This window comes from Scyliorhinus canicula, chromosome 29 (assembly GCF_902713615.1).
Source record: "Scyliorhinus canicula chromosome 29, sScyCan1.1, whole genome shotgun sequence".
Classification (NCBI taxonomy): Eukaryota; Metazoa; Chordata; class Chondrichthyes; order Carcharhiniformes; family Scyliorhinidae; genus Scyliorhinus; species Scyliorhinus canicula.
This window is the reverse complement of record NC_052174.1, coordinates 16116810-16133577: the sequence shown is the minus strand read 5'-3', so window position 1 is coordinate 16133577 and position 16768 is coordinate 16116810. Positions and strand designations below refer to the sequence as shown.

At 55.8% G+C, this 16768-nt stretch overlaps 1 protein-coding gene across 1 annotated transcript; it reads right to left on the bottom strand.

The window, feature by feature from the left end:
* On the bottom strand, positions 1-3899 carry LOC119958393 (beta-enolase-like). Its single transcript, XM_038786896.1, has 5 exons — positions 3831-3899; positions 1910-2004; positions 1323-1418; positions 334-392; positions 1-154 (listed from the first exon to the last, which is right to left on the bottom strand). The coding sequence occupies exons 2-5, from the start codon at positions 1992-1994 to the stop codon at positions 8-10; spliced, it is 387 nt and encodes a 128-aa protein (XP_038642824.1). The 5' UTR covers positions 1995-2004; positions 3831-3899; the 3' UTR covers positions 1-7.
* Between the last annotated feature and the right edge of the window lie 12869 nt (positions 3900-16768).

The window sequence follows — 16768 nt, the reverse complement described above, 5'->3', positions numbered from 1 at the left end:
GAGGTTGTTACGACCAATCGCAAGGTTCGGAGTGAAACAATTCGGAACATTTGCTTCCAGGCAACCCGTCAGGCTGGGACTCACATTTATTCGCAGTGCCATCGAGTGCCAACATGATTTCATCAATCTTCTCCTGTTCAACGACACTTATTTTCTGTGGAGACACAATGGCAAAGTTTGTTGTGTTGGAGAGTTTGGAATTTGGCAGGCGCGCGCTCGGTGGTCTGTACCTCGCCCTGGGTAACAAGCACCCAGGGGGGGTCGGATACATTAAATCAATCAGGGTTCCGTGTGGTCACTGTGCTGATGGGGCGAGGGGGAGGCTTCAGTTACCTTGCTGATGAGTTCCGGCCCAATGGTTTTATTAATGTGTTGAACAGCAGTCAGAACCCCTGAAAAATAACAAGAGAAACAGCGATTGAAGGAATCGAACGCAGGAATTGATCGCAGTCTGTCCATTTACCTGGCCGATTGTGACCGGTGGAGGGGCATCAAAACGGCATTTAATCTATTCCGACCCTTTGTGAGTCGGTTCCCCTGGCGACACAGAACTGGCCATCACAAATCCAATAGGAAGCCCGAGGCAAAGACGACCCATTGTGTGTCTGGGAAAGGGGGGGGGGGGTCTCGGAGCCGGGAACATGGACAGTTCCTGGCGTCAGTGAATCCATTGTGATTTCCAAAGGCAACAGCTGCCGGCGCAGATGGACGAAGAATGAAAGGCAGCTTCGGGTGGGGAGGGGGGGGGGGGGGGGGTGGGGGGGAGAGTGGGGGTGGGGGAGGAGACAAGGCAGAGGTGTGAGGGGGGGGTGGGGGAGGAGACAAGGCAGAGGTGTGAGGCAGGGGGGGGGGGGGGGGGGGTGCTTCCTGAAGTCCTGCGAAGGGGGCCAGGTAGAAATATCATTCAATGGCCAAAACCATTCCGTTCTCCCCATCATCCGCGGGAATAAATTATATTTTGGATTATTCGGAGCAATCAACCTCCAATTAGTGCATCGGGAAGGTTCCCAGGGGGGGGCACCGGCATCGGGAACGTTCCCAGGGGGCACCGGCATTGGTGGACCGGTGCAGCGCACGCCCTCGAATTGTCCCCTACACTCTTCAGCGCTTCCGCTGGGACGTTGAATCTTTCTGTTCCGCGATTCCCCGTTTCGCGGGGCAAAGCTGAGAGAACAGGGTCTCCAGCGTTCCCCCCCCCCCCCCCCCCCGGCACACAGGGGGGGGGGGGGGGGGGGGGTCACAGAGAGGATCCCGGAGTCTTACCGGAGACAGGAATAGGCGCCCCCTCCCACCCCCTTCGCTCGCACTACCGGCTGACTCACCTTTTCCCAGGTACCTGGATTTGTCTCCATCACGGAGTTCCAGAGCTTCATGGATCCCGGTGGAAGCTCCACTGGGCACGGCCGCCCGGAAATGCCCTGGAGAAGCAGAGAGGGAGAAGACCATTGGAAAATCAGAGTGAAGAACGGTTCGATCCCCCCCCCCCCCCAGTCACGGGCTGGTTACCCTCCGCCCTGCTGGGCAACTGACCCACGGGCTGGTTACCCTCCGCCCTGCTGGGTGACTGACCCGGAATTGAAAAGCCGGTCTCAGTACTCGCTCGTCGATTATTGTTCAAAAGCCATCTGGGTCACTCGCGGCCCGTCCGGGGGGGGGGGGGGGGGTCTGCCCCCTGACCCCCGTCTGGCCGACACGTGACTCCAGTCCGACACAGCGATGGGGGTCGACTCTTTAATGCCTCGGAACGGTGGCGCGAGACGCTCCGTTCAAGGCGGTTTAGGGACGGGTATACAATATCTTCCCCACCCACCCCACAAACCTGCTGCTGCTCCTCAGCCCCGGCCCGAGCCTCACTCCCCGGGACCCCTCCCCCCCGCCCGTTCCCACATCCTGGGAGGAGAAGACTCACCTTTGGCCGTGTACAGGTCGACCTCGACGGTGGGATTGCCCCTGGAGTCCAGGATCTCCCGGGCGTGGATCTTCTCGATCGACATGTTTCTGGAACTGAACAGAACGGAGCCGTGGTTAAGATTTCACCCGGGGGCCCGGGGGGGGGGGGGGGGGGGGGGGGGTGGGGACGTCGCGGTGAGATCCAGCCCGCACCACGTGGCGCTCGTTCTGGGCATCGCCACACGGCAGGAAGCAGCGAGGGAGAGTCAGCAACCACAACGCCTCCGCCGCGCACAGGGTGGGGGGGGGGGGCTGTGTGTGTGTGTTAGGGGTAGGGGTCTCTGGTTACCTGTCCCTCTGCCTCGCTTGGAGGAAGGGGGGGTTTTTTTAGGGGTGAGGGACTGTGGGTTCTCCAGGAGGGGGTTGTCTTTCCGTGTGGTCTGTGTGTGTTGGGGGGTATTTTGGGGTCTCTCTGGTTACCTCTCTCTCTCTGGGGGGGGGGGGGGGGTTATCTCTGGTTGCCTGTATCCGAGTGGGGGTTTTTTAATGGGGGGTGTATTTTGGGGGGGTTGTCTTTGGTTACCTGTCCCTGTGGGGGAGGGGGTCTCTCTGGAGGGGTATTTAAGGGGGGGGGGTTGGGTTTGGCTCTGGTTACCTATCTCTCTGTGGGTCTGTGTGTGGGGGGGGGGGGGGGGGGAGAAAGAGTATTTGGGGGGGGGGGGGTCTCTGGTTACCTGTGCCTCTCTGTCTCTTTGGGGTGGTATTTTTTTCAGGGGGGGTCTGTGTGTGAGTATGTGGGTGTGTGTGTGTGGTAGGGGGTGGTCTCTCTCTAGGGGGGGGGGTCTGTGTTGTGGGGTCTCTGTGGGGGTATGTGTGTGGGGTGCGTTTGTGGGTGGTTGGGGGGTCTGTGCAGGGATGGTCTGTGTGTGGGGTTTTTGGGCAGGAGTCTCTGCAGGGGGGTCTCTGGGGGGGGTCTCTGTATGTGTATGTGTGGGGGGGGTGGTCTCTCTGTAGGGATCCGTATGTGTTGGAGCGGTGGGGGGGGGGTCTGTGTGTGGGTGGGGTCCTCTGGGGAGAGGGGGGGATCTCTCTGTAAGGGGGGGTCTGTGGGGGGTCTCTGGGTGGGGGTCTCTGTAAGGGGGGGGTCTGTGGGTGGGGGTCTGTGGGTGGGGGGGTCTGTGGGTGGGGGTCTCTCTGTAAGGGGGGGTCTGTGGGTGGGGGTCTCTCTGTAAGGGGGGGGTCTGTGGGGGGTCTCTGGGTGGGGGTCTCTGTAAGGGGGGTCTGTGGGGGGTCTCTGGGTGGGGGTCTCTGTAAGGGGGGGTCTGTGGGGGGGGGTCTGTGGGGGGGGGGGCTGTGGGGGGGTCTCTGGGTGGGGGTCTCTGGGTGGGGGGGGTCTGTGGGTGGGGGTCTCTCTGTAAGGGGGGTCTGTGGGGGGTCTCTGGGTGGGGGTCTCTGTAAGGGGGGGTCTGTGGGGGGGGGTCTGTGGGGGGGGGTCTGTGGGTGGGGGTCTCTGTAAGGGGGGGGTCTGTGGGTGGGGGTCTCTCTGTAAGGGGGGGTCTGTGGGTGGGGGTCTCTCTGTAAGGGGGGGTCTGTGGGTGGGGGTCTCTCTGTAAGGGGGGGTCTGTGGGGGGTCTCTGGGTGGGGGTCTCTGTAAGGGGGGGTCTGTGGGGGGGGGTCTGTGGGGGGGGGTCTGTGGGGTGGTGGGGGGTCTCTCTGTAAGGGGGGGGTCTCTCTGTAAGGGGGGGGTCTCTCTGTAAGGGGGGGGTCTCTGTAAGGGGGGGGTCTCTCTGTAAGGGGGGGGTCTGTGGGTGGGGGTCTCTCTGTAAGGGGGGGTCTGTGGGGGGGGTCTCTCTGTAAGGGGGGGTCTGTGGGGGGGGTCTCTCTGTAAGGGGGGGGGTCTGTGGGTGGGGGTCTCTGTAAGGGGGGGGGGGTCTGGTTACCTCTCCCGCTGTCTGTCTCTCTCTCAGTCTCTCCGCTCCGCCGCTCCCTCTGCCGCAGCCCCGCCCTCGGCCGCAGCTTTTATACCCTCTCTGACCCCGCCCCCTGGCCCAGACCCCGCCCCTGGCCCAGGCCCCGCCCCCTGGCCCAGGCCCCGCCCCCGCCCGACCCAGGGACCGTCCACATTTTCCATCCCCTCTCAGAAGCGCAACGGGCTCTGTAAACCCTCCCAGCTTTCCCCTCACTCCCTACCTCCCCCTCACTCACTCCCCCTCCCCCACTCCCCCTCCCTACCTCCCTCACTCCCTACCTCCCTCACTCACTCTCACTCCCCCTCCCCCTCACTCACTCACTCCCTACCTCCCCCCTCACTCACTCCCCCTCCCCCACTCCCCCTCCCTCACTAACTCACTCCCTACCTCCCTCACTCCCTACCTCCCCCTCACTCACTCACTCCCTACCTCCCTCACTCACTCTCACTCCCCCTCACTCACTCCCTACCTCCCTCACTCACTCTCACTCCCCCTCCCCCTCACTCACTCCCCTCCCCCACTCCCTCACTAACTTCCCCCTCCCTCACTCCCCCCTCCCTCACTAACTCACTCCCTACCTCCCTCACTCCCTACCTCCCCCTCACTCACTCACTCCCTACCTCCCTCACTCACTCTCACTCCCCCTCCCCCTCACTCACTCACTCCCTACCTCCCCCCTCACTCACTCCCCCTCCCCCACTCCCCCTCCCTCACTAACTCACTCCCTACCTCCCTCACTCCCTACCTCCCCCTCACTCACTCACTCCCTACCTCCCTCACTCACTCTCACTCCCCCTCCCCCTCACTCACTCACTCCCTACCTCCCTCACTCACTCTCACTCCCCCTCCCCCCTCACTCACTCCCCCTCCCCCACTCCCTCACTAACTTCCCCCTCCCTCACTCCCCCCCCTCACTCCCCCTCCCTCACTCATTCACCCCTCACTCACTCACTCACTCACTCACTCACTCACTCACTCACTCACCCTCACTCACTCACTACCCCCTCCCTCACTCACTTCCCCCTCCCTCACTCACTCCCCCCTCCCTCTCTCATTCACCCCTCACTCACTCACTCACTCACTCACCCCTCACTAACTCACTACCCCCTCCCTCACTCACTTCCCCCTCCCTCACTCACTCCCCCCTCTCTCTCTCATTCACCCCTCACTCACCCCTCACTCACTCACCCCTCAGCTCTGTACAAAACTCAATCACCACATCACATGCCCACATGCAGCCTCTTTACAATTATCTCATGAGACATCACTGACCTTGCCTGGTCCCACTACGATCTTCTTCATCACGGTAGCACAACTGGCTAGCAGCGTGGCTTCACAGCTCCAGGGTCCCAGGTTTGAGTCCCAGCTTGGGTCACTGTGTGTGCGGAGTCTGCACGTTCTCCCCGTGCGGTTTCCTCCCGCAGTCCAAAGAAATGAAATGAAAATCGCTTATTGTCACGAGTCGGCTTCAATGAAGTTACTGTGAAAAGCCCCTAGTCGCCACATTCCGGTGCCTGTTCGGGGAGGCTGGTACGGGAATTGAACCGTGCTGCTGGCCTGCCTTGGTCCGCTTTAAAAGCCAGCGATTTAGCCCAGTGTGCTAAACCAGACATGCAGGTTAGGTGGATTGGCCGTGATAAATTGCCCTTAGTGTCCAAAAAAAAGGTTAGGCGGGGTTATTGGGATAGGGTGGAAGTGAGGGCTTAAGTGGGTCGGTGCAGACTCAATGGGCCGAATGGCCTCCTTCTGCACTGTATATTCTATGTTCTAATGATAGCAATCTTTATTATTGTCACAAGTAGGCTTATATTATCACTGCAATGAAGTTGCTGTGAAAAGCCCTTAGTCGCCACATTCCGGCGCCTGTTCGGGTACACAGAGGGAGAATTCAGAATGTCCGATTCATCTAACAGCACGTCTGTCGGGACTTGTGGGAAGAAACCGGAGCGCCCGGAGGAAACCCACGCAGACACGGGGAGGACGTGCAGACTCCACACAGGCAGTGACCCAAGCCGGGAATCGAACCTGGGACCCAGGAGTTGTGAAGCAGCAGTGCTAACCACTGTGCAGCCCCAATCCATGGCCGCCTATACCATCACCTTTGTTGCTTCGTGTCTGTTAATCTTTCCCTCTCTGGAGGAACTTTGGGTTTTCCTTTTATTAAAAGCGTGCCGTGAATGCCGGCTGTGTCGTTGCCTCTCGGAGGGATGGACCCGGAAGGGGGGGGGGGGCACGGGGAGTTGGCGGTCACTGCGGCCTGCAGCTCACGTTGAGCCGAGGATAAATGTGGATGGTCCCTGAATGCCTCCGCCAGATTGCGGAAGGTTAAGGTTCAGCCGCAGCCTGCACCACCACTGCTGACCTGCAACTGAGCACGTAAAGGCTCTGAGTAACGCAATCCCTTCCTGCAAATAGCATTGCGGCAGGCACACACCGAGGCCTGCTCCTCAAAACACAGACTCTCTCCATCTCCCAGTCCCTCTCTCTCTCTCTCGCTCCCTCTCTCTCACCCTCCCTCTTCACACCCACCACTTCTCTGTCTCCCTCTCCGTCTCCATCTGTCCCTCTCTCTCTTTCCGCACAAACCCTTGCCGCAGTCTGCTTACTGTCTCTATACCTCCTTCCTGGTGCTTTTACCATCTCTCTCTCTCTCCGCCATCTATTTATTTTTTATAATAATCCTTTATTTAAAAATAAATTTAGTATACCCAATTCATTTTTTCCAATTAAGGGGCAATTTAGCGCGGCCAATCCACCTACCCGGCACATCTTTGGGTTGTGGGGGGTGAGACCCACGCAGACACGGGGAGAATGTACAAACTCCACACAGACAGTGACCCAGGGCCGGGATCGAACCCGGGACATCGGCACCGTGAGGCAGCAGTGCTAACCACTGCGCCATCGCGCTGCCCTTTAATGATATTCCTGATATTAGAGACCGAATCACTCGGGGAAGTTAACCCACGGAGGGACACCAGGAGTTCTCAAGGTCACTGAATGTCAAAGCAAAGGTTCTGCAGCTGATCTAACAGAGCCGGAGTAAAACCAGGCGCTGGAACACGGTTGATCAGGGGGCAGACTCGGATCAATGAACTGCAGCCGTTTTAACTTTGCAGAGAGCTATCCTCACCAAAACCATCAGAAATTAAGGGGCTCACACCTCGCTTCCAGCGCGGCATTTAACCCAAATTCTGGTCTTTATCCAACAAATCCTAATAGAAAGCGGATTTGTGTCTCTGGGGGTGTCTGTGTCTCTGTGTGTGTCTGTGTCTCTGGGTGTGTCTGTGTCTGTGTCACTGGGTGTGTCTGTGTCATTGTCTCTGGGTGTGTCTGTGTCTGTGTCACTGGGTGTGTCTGTGTCACTGTCTCTGGGTGTGTCTGTGTCTCTGGGTGTGTCTGTGTCTGTGTCTCTGGGTGTGTCTGTGTCTGTGTCACTGGGTGTGTCTGTGTCACTGTCTCTGGGTGTGTCTGTGTCTCTGGGTGGGTCTGTGTCTCTGGGTGTGTCTGTGTCACTGGGTGTGTCTGTGTCTGTGTCACTGGGTGTGTCTGTGTCTCTGGGTGTGTCTGTGTCACTGGGTGTGTCTGTGTGTCTGGGTGTGTCTGTGTCACTGGGTGTGTCTGTGTCACTGGGTGTGTCTGTGTCGGTGTCTCTGGGTGTGTTTGTGTCTCTGGGTGTGTCTGTGTCTGTGTCTCTGGGTGTGTCTGTGTCTCTGGGTGTGTTTGTGTCACTGGGTGTGTCTGTGTCACTGGGTGTGTCTGTGTCTGTGTCACTGGGTGTGTCTGTGTCTGTGTCTCTGGGTGTGTCTGTGTCTCTGGGTGTGTCTGTGTCTGTGTCTCTGGGTGTGTCTGTGTCTCTGGGTGTGTCTGTGTCACTGGGTGTGTCTGTGTCTGTGTCACTGCGTGTGTCTGTGTCTGTGTCTCTGGGTGTGTCTGTGTGTGTGTCTGTGTCTCTGGGTGTGTTTGTGTCTCTGGGTGTGTCTGTGTCTGTGTCTCTGGGTGTGTCTGTGTCTGTGTGTGTGTCTGTGTCACTGGGTGTGTCTATGTCACTGGGTGTGTCTGTGTCTGTGTCTCTGGGTGTGTCTGTGTCTCTGAGTGTGTCTGTGTCTCTGGGTGTGTCTGTGTCACTGGGTGTGTCTGTGTCTGTGTCACTGGGTGTGTCTGTGTCTCTGGGTGTGTCTGTGTCTCTGGGTGTGTCTGTGTCTGTGTCTCTGGGTGTGTCTGTGTCTGTGTGTGTGTCTGTGTCACTGGGTGTGTCTGTGTCACTGGGTGTGTCTGTGTGTGTGTCTCTGGGTGTGTCTGTGTGTGTGTCTGTGTGTCTGTGTCTCTGGGTGTGTCTGTGTCTGTGTCTCTGGGTGTGTCTGTGTCTGTGTGTGTGTCTGTGTCACTGGGTGTGTCTGTGTCTCTGTGTGTGTCTGTGTCACTGTGTGTGTCTGTGTCACTGGGTGTGTCTGTGTCACTGTCTCTGGGTGTGTCTGTGTCTGTGTGTGTGTCTGTGTCTGTGTCTCTGGGTGTGTCTGTGTCTGTGTGTGTGTCTGTGTCACTGGGTGTGTCTGTGTCACTGGGTGTGTCTGTGTGTGTCTCTGGGTGTGTCTGTGTGTGTGTCTGTGTCACTGGGTGTGTCTGTGTCTCTGGGTGTGTCTGTGTCTGTGTCTCTGGGTGTGTCTGTGTCTGTGTGTGTGTCTGTGTCACTGGGTGTGTCTGTGTCTCTGTGTGTGTCTGTGTCACTGTGTGTGTCTGTGTCACTGGGTGTGTCTGTGTCACTGTCTCTGGGTGTGTCTGTGTCTCTGGGTGTGTCTGTGTCTGTGTGTGTGTCTGTGTCTGTGTCTGTGTGTGTGTCTGTGTCACTGGGTGTGTCTGTGTCACTGGGTGTGTCTGTGTCACTGGGTGTGTCTGTGTGTGTGTCTGTGTGTGTGTCTCTGGGTGTGTCTGTGTCACTGGGTGTGTCTGTGTCTGTGTGTGTGTCTGTGTCACTGGGTGTGTCTGTGTCACTGGGTGTGTCTGTGTCTGTGTCTGTGTCTCTGGGTGTGTCTGTGTCTCTGGGTGTGTCTGTGTCACTGGGTGTGTCTGTGTCTCTGGGTGTGTCTGTGTCACTGGGTGTGTCTGTGTCTGTGTCACTGGGTGTGTCTGTGTCACTGGGTGTGTCTGTGTGTGTGTGTGTCTGTGTCACTGTGTGTGTCTGTGTGTGTGTCTGTGTCACTGGGTGTGTCTGTGTCTGTGTCTCTGGGTGTGTCTGTGTCTCTGGGTGTGTCTGTGTCACTGGGTGTGTCTGTGTCACTGGGTGTGTCTGTGTCACTGGGTGTGTCTGTGTCTGTGTCTCTGGGTGTGTCTGTGTCTCTGGGTGTATCTGTGTTACTGGGTGTGTCTGTGTCTCTGGGTGTGTGTGTCTCCATTACTGAGGACCAGGGAAGTTGGTTTCAGTGATGTTCAGAGAGACGGGAGGAAGGGACATGGGGCAAGGGGCAAGAGACATGGGGCGGGGGTGTAGATTTGCCGAGATCATTGAAAGTGGTGGAACAGGTTGGGAGGGATTAATAGTGCTGCCCTAGACTATGAGCCACTGCTGGTTATATAAATGACCTGGCGGAGGGCGTAGAAGGTTGGGTGAGTAAATTTACAGATGACACTAAAGTCGGTGGAGTTGTGGACAGTGCAGAAGGATGTTACAAGCTACAGAGGGACATAGATAAGCTGCAGAGCTGGGCTGACAGGTGGCAAATGGAGTTTAATGCAGAAAAGTGTGAGGTGATTCAGTTTGGAAGGAATAACAGGAAGACAGAGTACTGGGCTAATGGTAAGATTCTTGGTAGTGTGGATGAGCAGAGAGATCTCGGTGTCCATGTCCATAGATCCCTGAACGTTGCCACCCAGGTTGAGAGGGTTGTTAAGAAGGCGTATGGTGTGTTAGCTTTTATTGTCTTACAACACCAGGTTGTACTGCGCTGTAATGTTCTATGTTAAAGTCCAACAGGTTTGTTTCAAACACGAGCTTTCGGAGCACTGCACCTTCCTCACCAGGATGTTGACCCAGCGACAGTGAAGGAACGGCCGATATATTTCCCAGTCAGGGTGGGGAGTGACTGGGAGGGGTCACAGTCTGAGGATATGGGGTAGACCATTTAGGACAGAGATGAGGAGACATTTCTTCACCCAGAGAGTGGTGAGTCTGTGGAATGAGGGTTAAGGGGATCAAAGGATATGGGAGAAGCGGGATTAGGCTATTGAGTTGGATGATCAGCCATGATCATAATGAATGGCAGAGCAGGCTCGAAGGGCCAAATGGCCAACTCCAGCTCCTATTTTCTAAGTTGCTACTGGAAGATTCAACCTGGATTGGTTGGGAGATGTGTGAATCTGCTGGAAACATTAGCTTTGCTGTGGGAGGTAACTTACTGATCTTCGTCAGGAAGAGCCTTTTATTAAGGGGTGTCTTTGTTCTCTGCTGACTAACATTTGCTGATGTTGATTTTAGTGTGTGAGAGCAAAAGGCTGAATATGGAAAACCTTGCCTGGGGTTAGTTCCATCGGGTCACGAGGAATCCTCAATTCAAAGCCGCGTTATTCACATTATTGATTGACAAGTGAGTCAAGGGTTATCGAGGCAGCCAGGAATGTGAAGTTAAGACCAGAGCCAGACCGTCCATGATTTCATCGTATAGCAGAGCAGATTCAAGGGGCTGAATGGCCCTCGGCCACCAGGTTCTGTGACAGTCGCCTTTTCCAAAAACCTTTGGTCTCACTCGTTACTCCAGTGAAATCTACAATTGCCACAAACCACTTGTTCAGAGAGGGGGTGCTTTTCCCTGTTATACAGATCAGGGGTGCGCAGTTCACTGTTATAATGCCAGACATTGCTGTTCCCTAGTGCAGCGACAGGAGGCGCTTTAGCCTGGTTATAGACACAAGGACCACAGTTCCCTGTCGCAATGACAGAGGCACTTTTCCTGTTATACCCACAGGGGGTGCTGTTCCTCATTATACCCACAGGGGGTGCTGTTCCTGTTATACCCACAGGAGGTGCTGTTCCTCATTATACCCACAGGGGGTGCTGTTCCCTGTTATACCCACAGGAGGTGCTGTTCCCTGTTATACCCACAGGAGGTGCTGTTCCCTGTTATACCCACAGGAGGTGCTGTTCCCTGTTATACCCACAGGGGGTGCTGTTCCTCATTATACACACAGGGGGTGCTGTTCCCTGTTATACCCACAGGGGGTGCTGTTCCTCATTATACCCACAGGGGGTGCTGTTCTTCATTATACACACAGGGGGTGCTGTTCCTCATTATACACACAGGAGGTGCTGTTCCCTGTTATACCCACAGGAGGTGCTGTTCCTGTTATACCCACAGGAGGTGCTGTTCCCTGTTATACCCACAGGAGGTGCTGTTTCCTGTTATACCCACAGGGGGTGCTGTTCCTGTTATAACCACAGGGGGTGCTGTTCCTGTTATAACCACAGGGGGTGCTGTTCCTCATTATACCCACAGGGGGTGCTGTTCCTGTTATACCCACAGGAGGTGCTGTTCCTCATTATACCCACAGGGGGTGCTGTTCCCTGTTATACCCACAGGAGGTGCTGTTCCCTGTTATACCCACAGGAGGTGCTGTTCCCTGTTATACCCACAGGAGGTGCTGTTCCCTGTTATACCCACAGGGGGTGCTGTTCCTCATTATACACACAGGGGGTGCTGTTCCCTGTTATACCCACAGGGGGTGCTGTTCCTCATTATACCCACAGGGGGTGCTGTTCTTCATTATACACACAGGGGGTGCTGTTCCTCATTATACACACAGGAGGTGCTGTTCCCTGTTATACCCACAGGAGGTGCTGTTCCTGTTATACCCACAGGAGGTGCTGTTCCCTGTTATACCCACAGGAGGTGCTGTTCCTGTTATACCCACAGGGGGTGCTGTTCCTGTTATAACCACAGGGGGTGCTGTTCCTGTTATAACCACAGGGGGTGCTGCTCCCTGTTATACCCACAGGGGGTGCTGTTCCCTGTTATACCCACAGGAGGTGCTGTTCCTGTTATACCCACAGGGGGTGCTGTTCCTGTTATACCCACAGGGGGTGCTGTTCCTGTTATACCCACAGGTGGTGCTGTTCCTGTTATACCCACAGGGGGTGCTGTTCCTCATTATACCCACAGGGGTGCTGTTCCCTGTTATACCCACAGGGGGTGCTGTTCCCTGTTATACCCACAGGGGGTGCTGTTCCCTGTTATACCCACAGGAGGTGCTGTTCCCTGTTATACCCACAGGGGGTGCTGTTCCCTGTTATACCCACAGGGGGTGCTGTACCCTGTTATACCCACAGGGGGTGCTGTACCCTGTTATACCCACAGGAGGTGCTGTTCCTGTTATACCCACAGGGGGTGCTGTTCCCTGTTATACCCACAGGAGGTGCTGTTCCTGTTATACCCACAGGAGGTGCTGTTCCCTGTTATACACACAGGAGGTGCTGTTCCTGTTATACCCACAGGGGGTGCTGTTCCTGTTATACCCACGGGGGGTGCTGTTCCTCATTATACCCACAGGGGGTGCTGTTCCTCATTATACACACAGGGGGTGCTGTTCCTCATTATACCCACAGGGGGTGCTGTTCCCTGTTATACCCACAGGAGGTGCTGTTCCCTGTTATACCCACAGGAGGTGCTGTTCCCTGTTATACCCACAGGAGGTGCTGTTCCTGTTATACCCACAGGGGGTGCTGTTCCCTGTTATACCCACAGGAGGTGCTGTTCCCTGTTATACCCACAGGAGGTGCTGTTCCCTGTTATACCCACAGGAGGTGCTGTTCCCTGTTATACCCACAGGAGGTGCTGTTCCTCATTATACACACAGGGGGTGCTGTTCCTCATTATACACACAGGGGGTGCTGTTCCTCATTATACCCACAGGGGGTGCTGTTCTTCATTATACACACAGGGGGTGCTGTTCCCTGTTATACCCACAGGGGGTGCTGTTCCCTGTTATACCCACAGGGGGTGCTGTTCCCTGTTATACCCACAGGGGGTGCTGTTCCCTGTTATACCCACAGGGGGTGCTGTTCCTCATTATACCCACAGGAGGTGCTGTTTCTCATTATACCCACAGGAGGTGCTGTTCCCTGTTATACCCACAGGAGGTGCTGTTCCCTGTTATACCCACAGGGGGTGCTGTTCCCTGTTATACCCACAGGGGGTGCTGTTCCTCATTATACCCACAGGAGGTGCTGTTCCATGTTATACCCACAGGAGGTGCTGTTCCCTGTTATACCCACAGAGGGTGCTGTTCCTGTTATACCCACAGGGGGTGCTGTTCCCTGTTATACCCACAGAGGGTGCTGTTCCTGTTATACCCACAGGGGGTGCTGTTCCCTGTTCTACCCACAGGAGGTGCTGTTCCCTGTTATACCCACAGGGGGTGCTGTTCCCTGTTATACCCACAGGAGGTGCTGTTCCTGTTATACCCACAGGAGGTGCTGTTCCATGTTATACCCACAGGCGGTGCTGTTCCCTGTTATACCCACAGGAGGTGCTGTTCCATGTTATACCCACAGGGGGTGCTGTTCCCTGTTATACCCACAGGGGGTGTTGTTCCCTGTTATACCCACAGGGGGTGCTCTTCCCTGTTATACCCACAGGAGGTGCTGTTCCATGTTATACCCACAGGGGGTGCTGTTCCCTGTTATACCCACAGGAGGTGCTGTTCCCTGTTATACCCACAGGGGGTGCTGTTCCTGTTATAACCACAGGGGGTGCTGTTCCCTGTTATACCCACAGGGGGTGCTGTTCCTGTTATACCCACAGGGGGTGCTGTTCCTGTTATACCCACAGGGGGTGCTGTTCCTGTTATACCCACAGGGGGTGCTGTTCCTGTTATACCCACAGGGGGTGCTGTTCTTCATTATACACACAGGGGGTGCTGTTCCTCATTATACACACAGGGGGTGCTGTTCTTCATTATACACACAGGGGGTGCTGTTCCCTGTTATACCCACAGGGGGTGCTGTTCTTCATTATACACACAGGGGGTGCTGTTCTTCATTATACACACAGGGGGTGCTGTTCTTCATTATACACACAGGGGGTGCTGTTCCCTGTTATACCCACAGGGGGTGCTGTTCCCTGTTATACCCACAGGAGGTGCTGTTCCTCATTATACCCACAGGGGGTGCTGTTCCCTGTAATACCCACAGGGGGTGCTGTTCCTCATTATACCCACAGGGGGTGCTGTTCCCTGTTATACCCACAGGAGGTGCTGTTCCCTGTTATACCCACAGGAGGTGCTGTTCCCTTTTATACCCACGGGGGTGCTGTTCCCTGTTATACCCACAGGAGGTGTTGTTACCTGTTATACCCACAGGAGGTGCTGTTCCCTGTTATACCCACAGGAGGTGCTGTTCCCTGTTATACCCACAGGGGGTGCTGTTCTTCTTATACCCACAGGGGGTGCTGTTCCTGTTATACCCACAGGGGGTGCTGTTCTTCTTATACCCACAGGGGGTGCTGTTCCCTGTTATACCCACAGGGGGTGCTGTTCCCTGTTATACCCACAGGGGGTGCTGTTCCTCATTATACACACAGGGGGTGCTGTTCCCTGTTATACCCACAGGGGGTGCTGTTTCCTGTTATACCCACAGGGGGTGCTGTTCTTCATTATACCCACAGGGGGTGCTGTTCCTGTTATACCCACAGGGGGTGCTGTTCTTCATTATACCCACAGGAGGTGCTGTTCCCTGTTATACCCACAGGAGGTGCTGTTCCCTGTTATACACACAGGGTGTGCTGTTCCCTGTTATACCCACAGGAGGTGCTGTTCCCTGTTATACCCACAGGAGGTGCTGTTCCCTGTTATACCCACAGGGGGTGCTGTTCCCTGTTATACCCACAGGAGGTGCTGTTCCCTGTTATACCCACAGGGGGTGCTGTTCCCTGTTATACCCACAGGAGGTGCTGTTCCCTGTTATACCCACAGGGGGTGCTGTTCCCTGTTATACCCACAGGAGGTGCTGTTCCCTGTTATACCCACAGGGGGTGCTGTTTCTCATTATACCCACAGGGGGTGCTGTTCCATGTTATACCCACAGGAGGTGCTGTTCCCTGTTATACCCACAGGAGGTGATGTTCCCTGTTATACCCACAGGGGGTGCTGTTTCTCATTATACCCACAGGGGGTGCTGTTCCCTGTTATACCCACAGGAGGTGCTGTTCCCTGTTATACCCACAGGGGGTGCTGTTCCCTGTTATACACACAGGGGGTGCTGTTCCCTGTTATACCCACAGGAGGTGCTGTTCCTGTTATACCCACAGAGGGTGCTGTTCCTGTTATACCCACAGAGGGTGCTGTTCCCTGTTATACCCACAGGGGGTGCTGTTCCCTGTTATACCGACAGGAGGTGCTGTTCCCTGTTATACCCACAGGAGGTGCTGTTCCCTGTTATAACCACAGGAGGTGCTGTTCCCTGTTATACCCACAGGGGGTGCTGTTCCTGTTATAACCACAGGGGATGCTGTTCCTGTTATACCCACAGGGGGTGCTGTTCCATGTTATACCCACAGGAGGTGCTGTTCCCTGTTATACCCACAGGTGGTGCTGTTCCCTTTTATACCCACAGGGGGTGCTGTTCCCTGTTATACCCACAGGGGGTGCTGTTCCCTGTTATACCCACAGGAGGTGCTGTTCCATGTTATACCCACAGGAGGTGCTGTTCCCTGTTATACCCACAGGAGGTGCTGCTCCCTGTTATACCCACAGGAGGTGCTGCTCCCTGTTATACACACATATAAACAGTGAACAGCGCCTCCTGTGGGACTATCAGAGAACAGCGCCTCCTGTGGGTCTATCAGAGATCAGCGCCTCCTGTGGGTCTATCAGAGATCAGCGCCTCCTGTGGGTCTATCAGAGATCAGCGCCTCCTGTGGGTCTATCAGAGAACAGCGCCTCCTGTGGGTCTATCAGAGAACAGCGCCTCCTGTGGGTCTCAGAGAACAGCGCCTCCTGTGGGTTTAAAAAAGAACAGCATCTCCTGTGGGACTATCAGAGAACAGCGCCTCCTGTGGGTCTATCAGAGAACAGCGCCTCCTGTGGGACTATCAGAGAACAGCGCCTCCTCTGGGACTATCAGAGAACAGCGCCTCCTGTGGGACTATCAGAGAACAGTGCCTCCTGTGGGTCTGTCAGAGAACAGCGCCTCCTGTGGGACTATCAGAGAACAGCGCCTCCTGTGGGTCTATCAGAGAACAGCGCCTCCTGTGGGTCTGTCAGAGAACAGCGCCTCCTGTGGGACTATCAGAGAACAGCGCCTCCTGTGAGTCTATCAGAGAACAGCGTCTCCTGTGGGACTATCAGAGAACAGCGCCTCCTGTGGGTCGAACAGTAAACAGCGCCTCCTGTGGGTCTAGCAGAGAACAGCGCCTCCTGTGGGTCTATCAGAGAACAGCGCCTCCTGTGGGTTTATCAGAGAACAGCGCCTCCTGTGGGTCTCAGAGAACAGCGCCTCCTGTGGGTCTGTCAGAGAACAGCGTCTCCTGTGGGTCTCAGAGAACAGCGCCTCTAGTGGGACTATCAGAGAACAGCGCCTCCTGTGGGTCTATCAGAGAACAGTGCCTCCTGTGGGACTATCAGAGAACAGCGCCTCCTGTGGGTCTGTCAGAGAACAGCGTCTCCTGTGGGTCTCAGAGAACAGCGCCTCTAGTGGGACTATCAGAGAACAGCGCCTCTAGTGGGACTATCAGAGAACAGCGCCTCCTGTGGGTCTATCAGAGAACAGCGCCTCCTGTGGGTCTATCAGAGAACAGCGCCTCCTGTGGGTCTATCAGAGAACAGCGCTTCCTGTGGGTCTATCAGAGAACAGCGCCTCCTGTGGGTCTATCAGAGAACAGCGCCTCCTGTGGGTCTATCAGAGAACAGCGCCTCCTGTGGGTCTA

Bases quoted from the DNA above. Each gene is read 5' to 3' on its own strand.
- LOC119958393 (XM_038786896.1), bottom strand. From the start codon at position 1,994: ATGTCGATCGAGAAGATCCACGCCCGGGAGATCCTGGACTCCAGGGGC. The intron at 1,419-1,909 runs GTGAGTCTTCTC...CTGCTTCTCCAG, and splicing joins CGACCTGTACACGGCCAAAG to GGCATTTCCGGGCGGCCGTG. The intron at 155-333 runs GTAACTGAAGCC...GTGTCTCCACAG, and splicing joins GGCCGGAACTCATCAGCAAG to AAAATAAGTGTCGTTGAACA.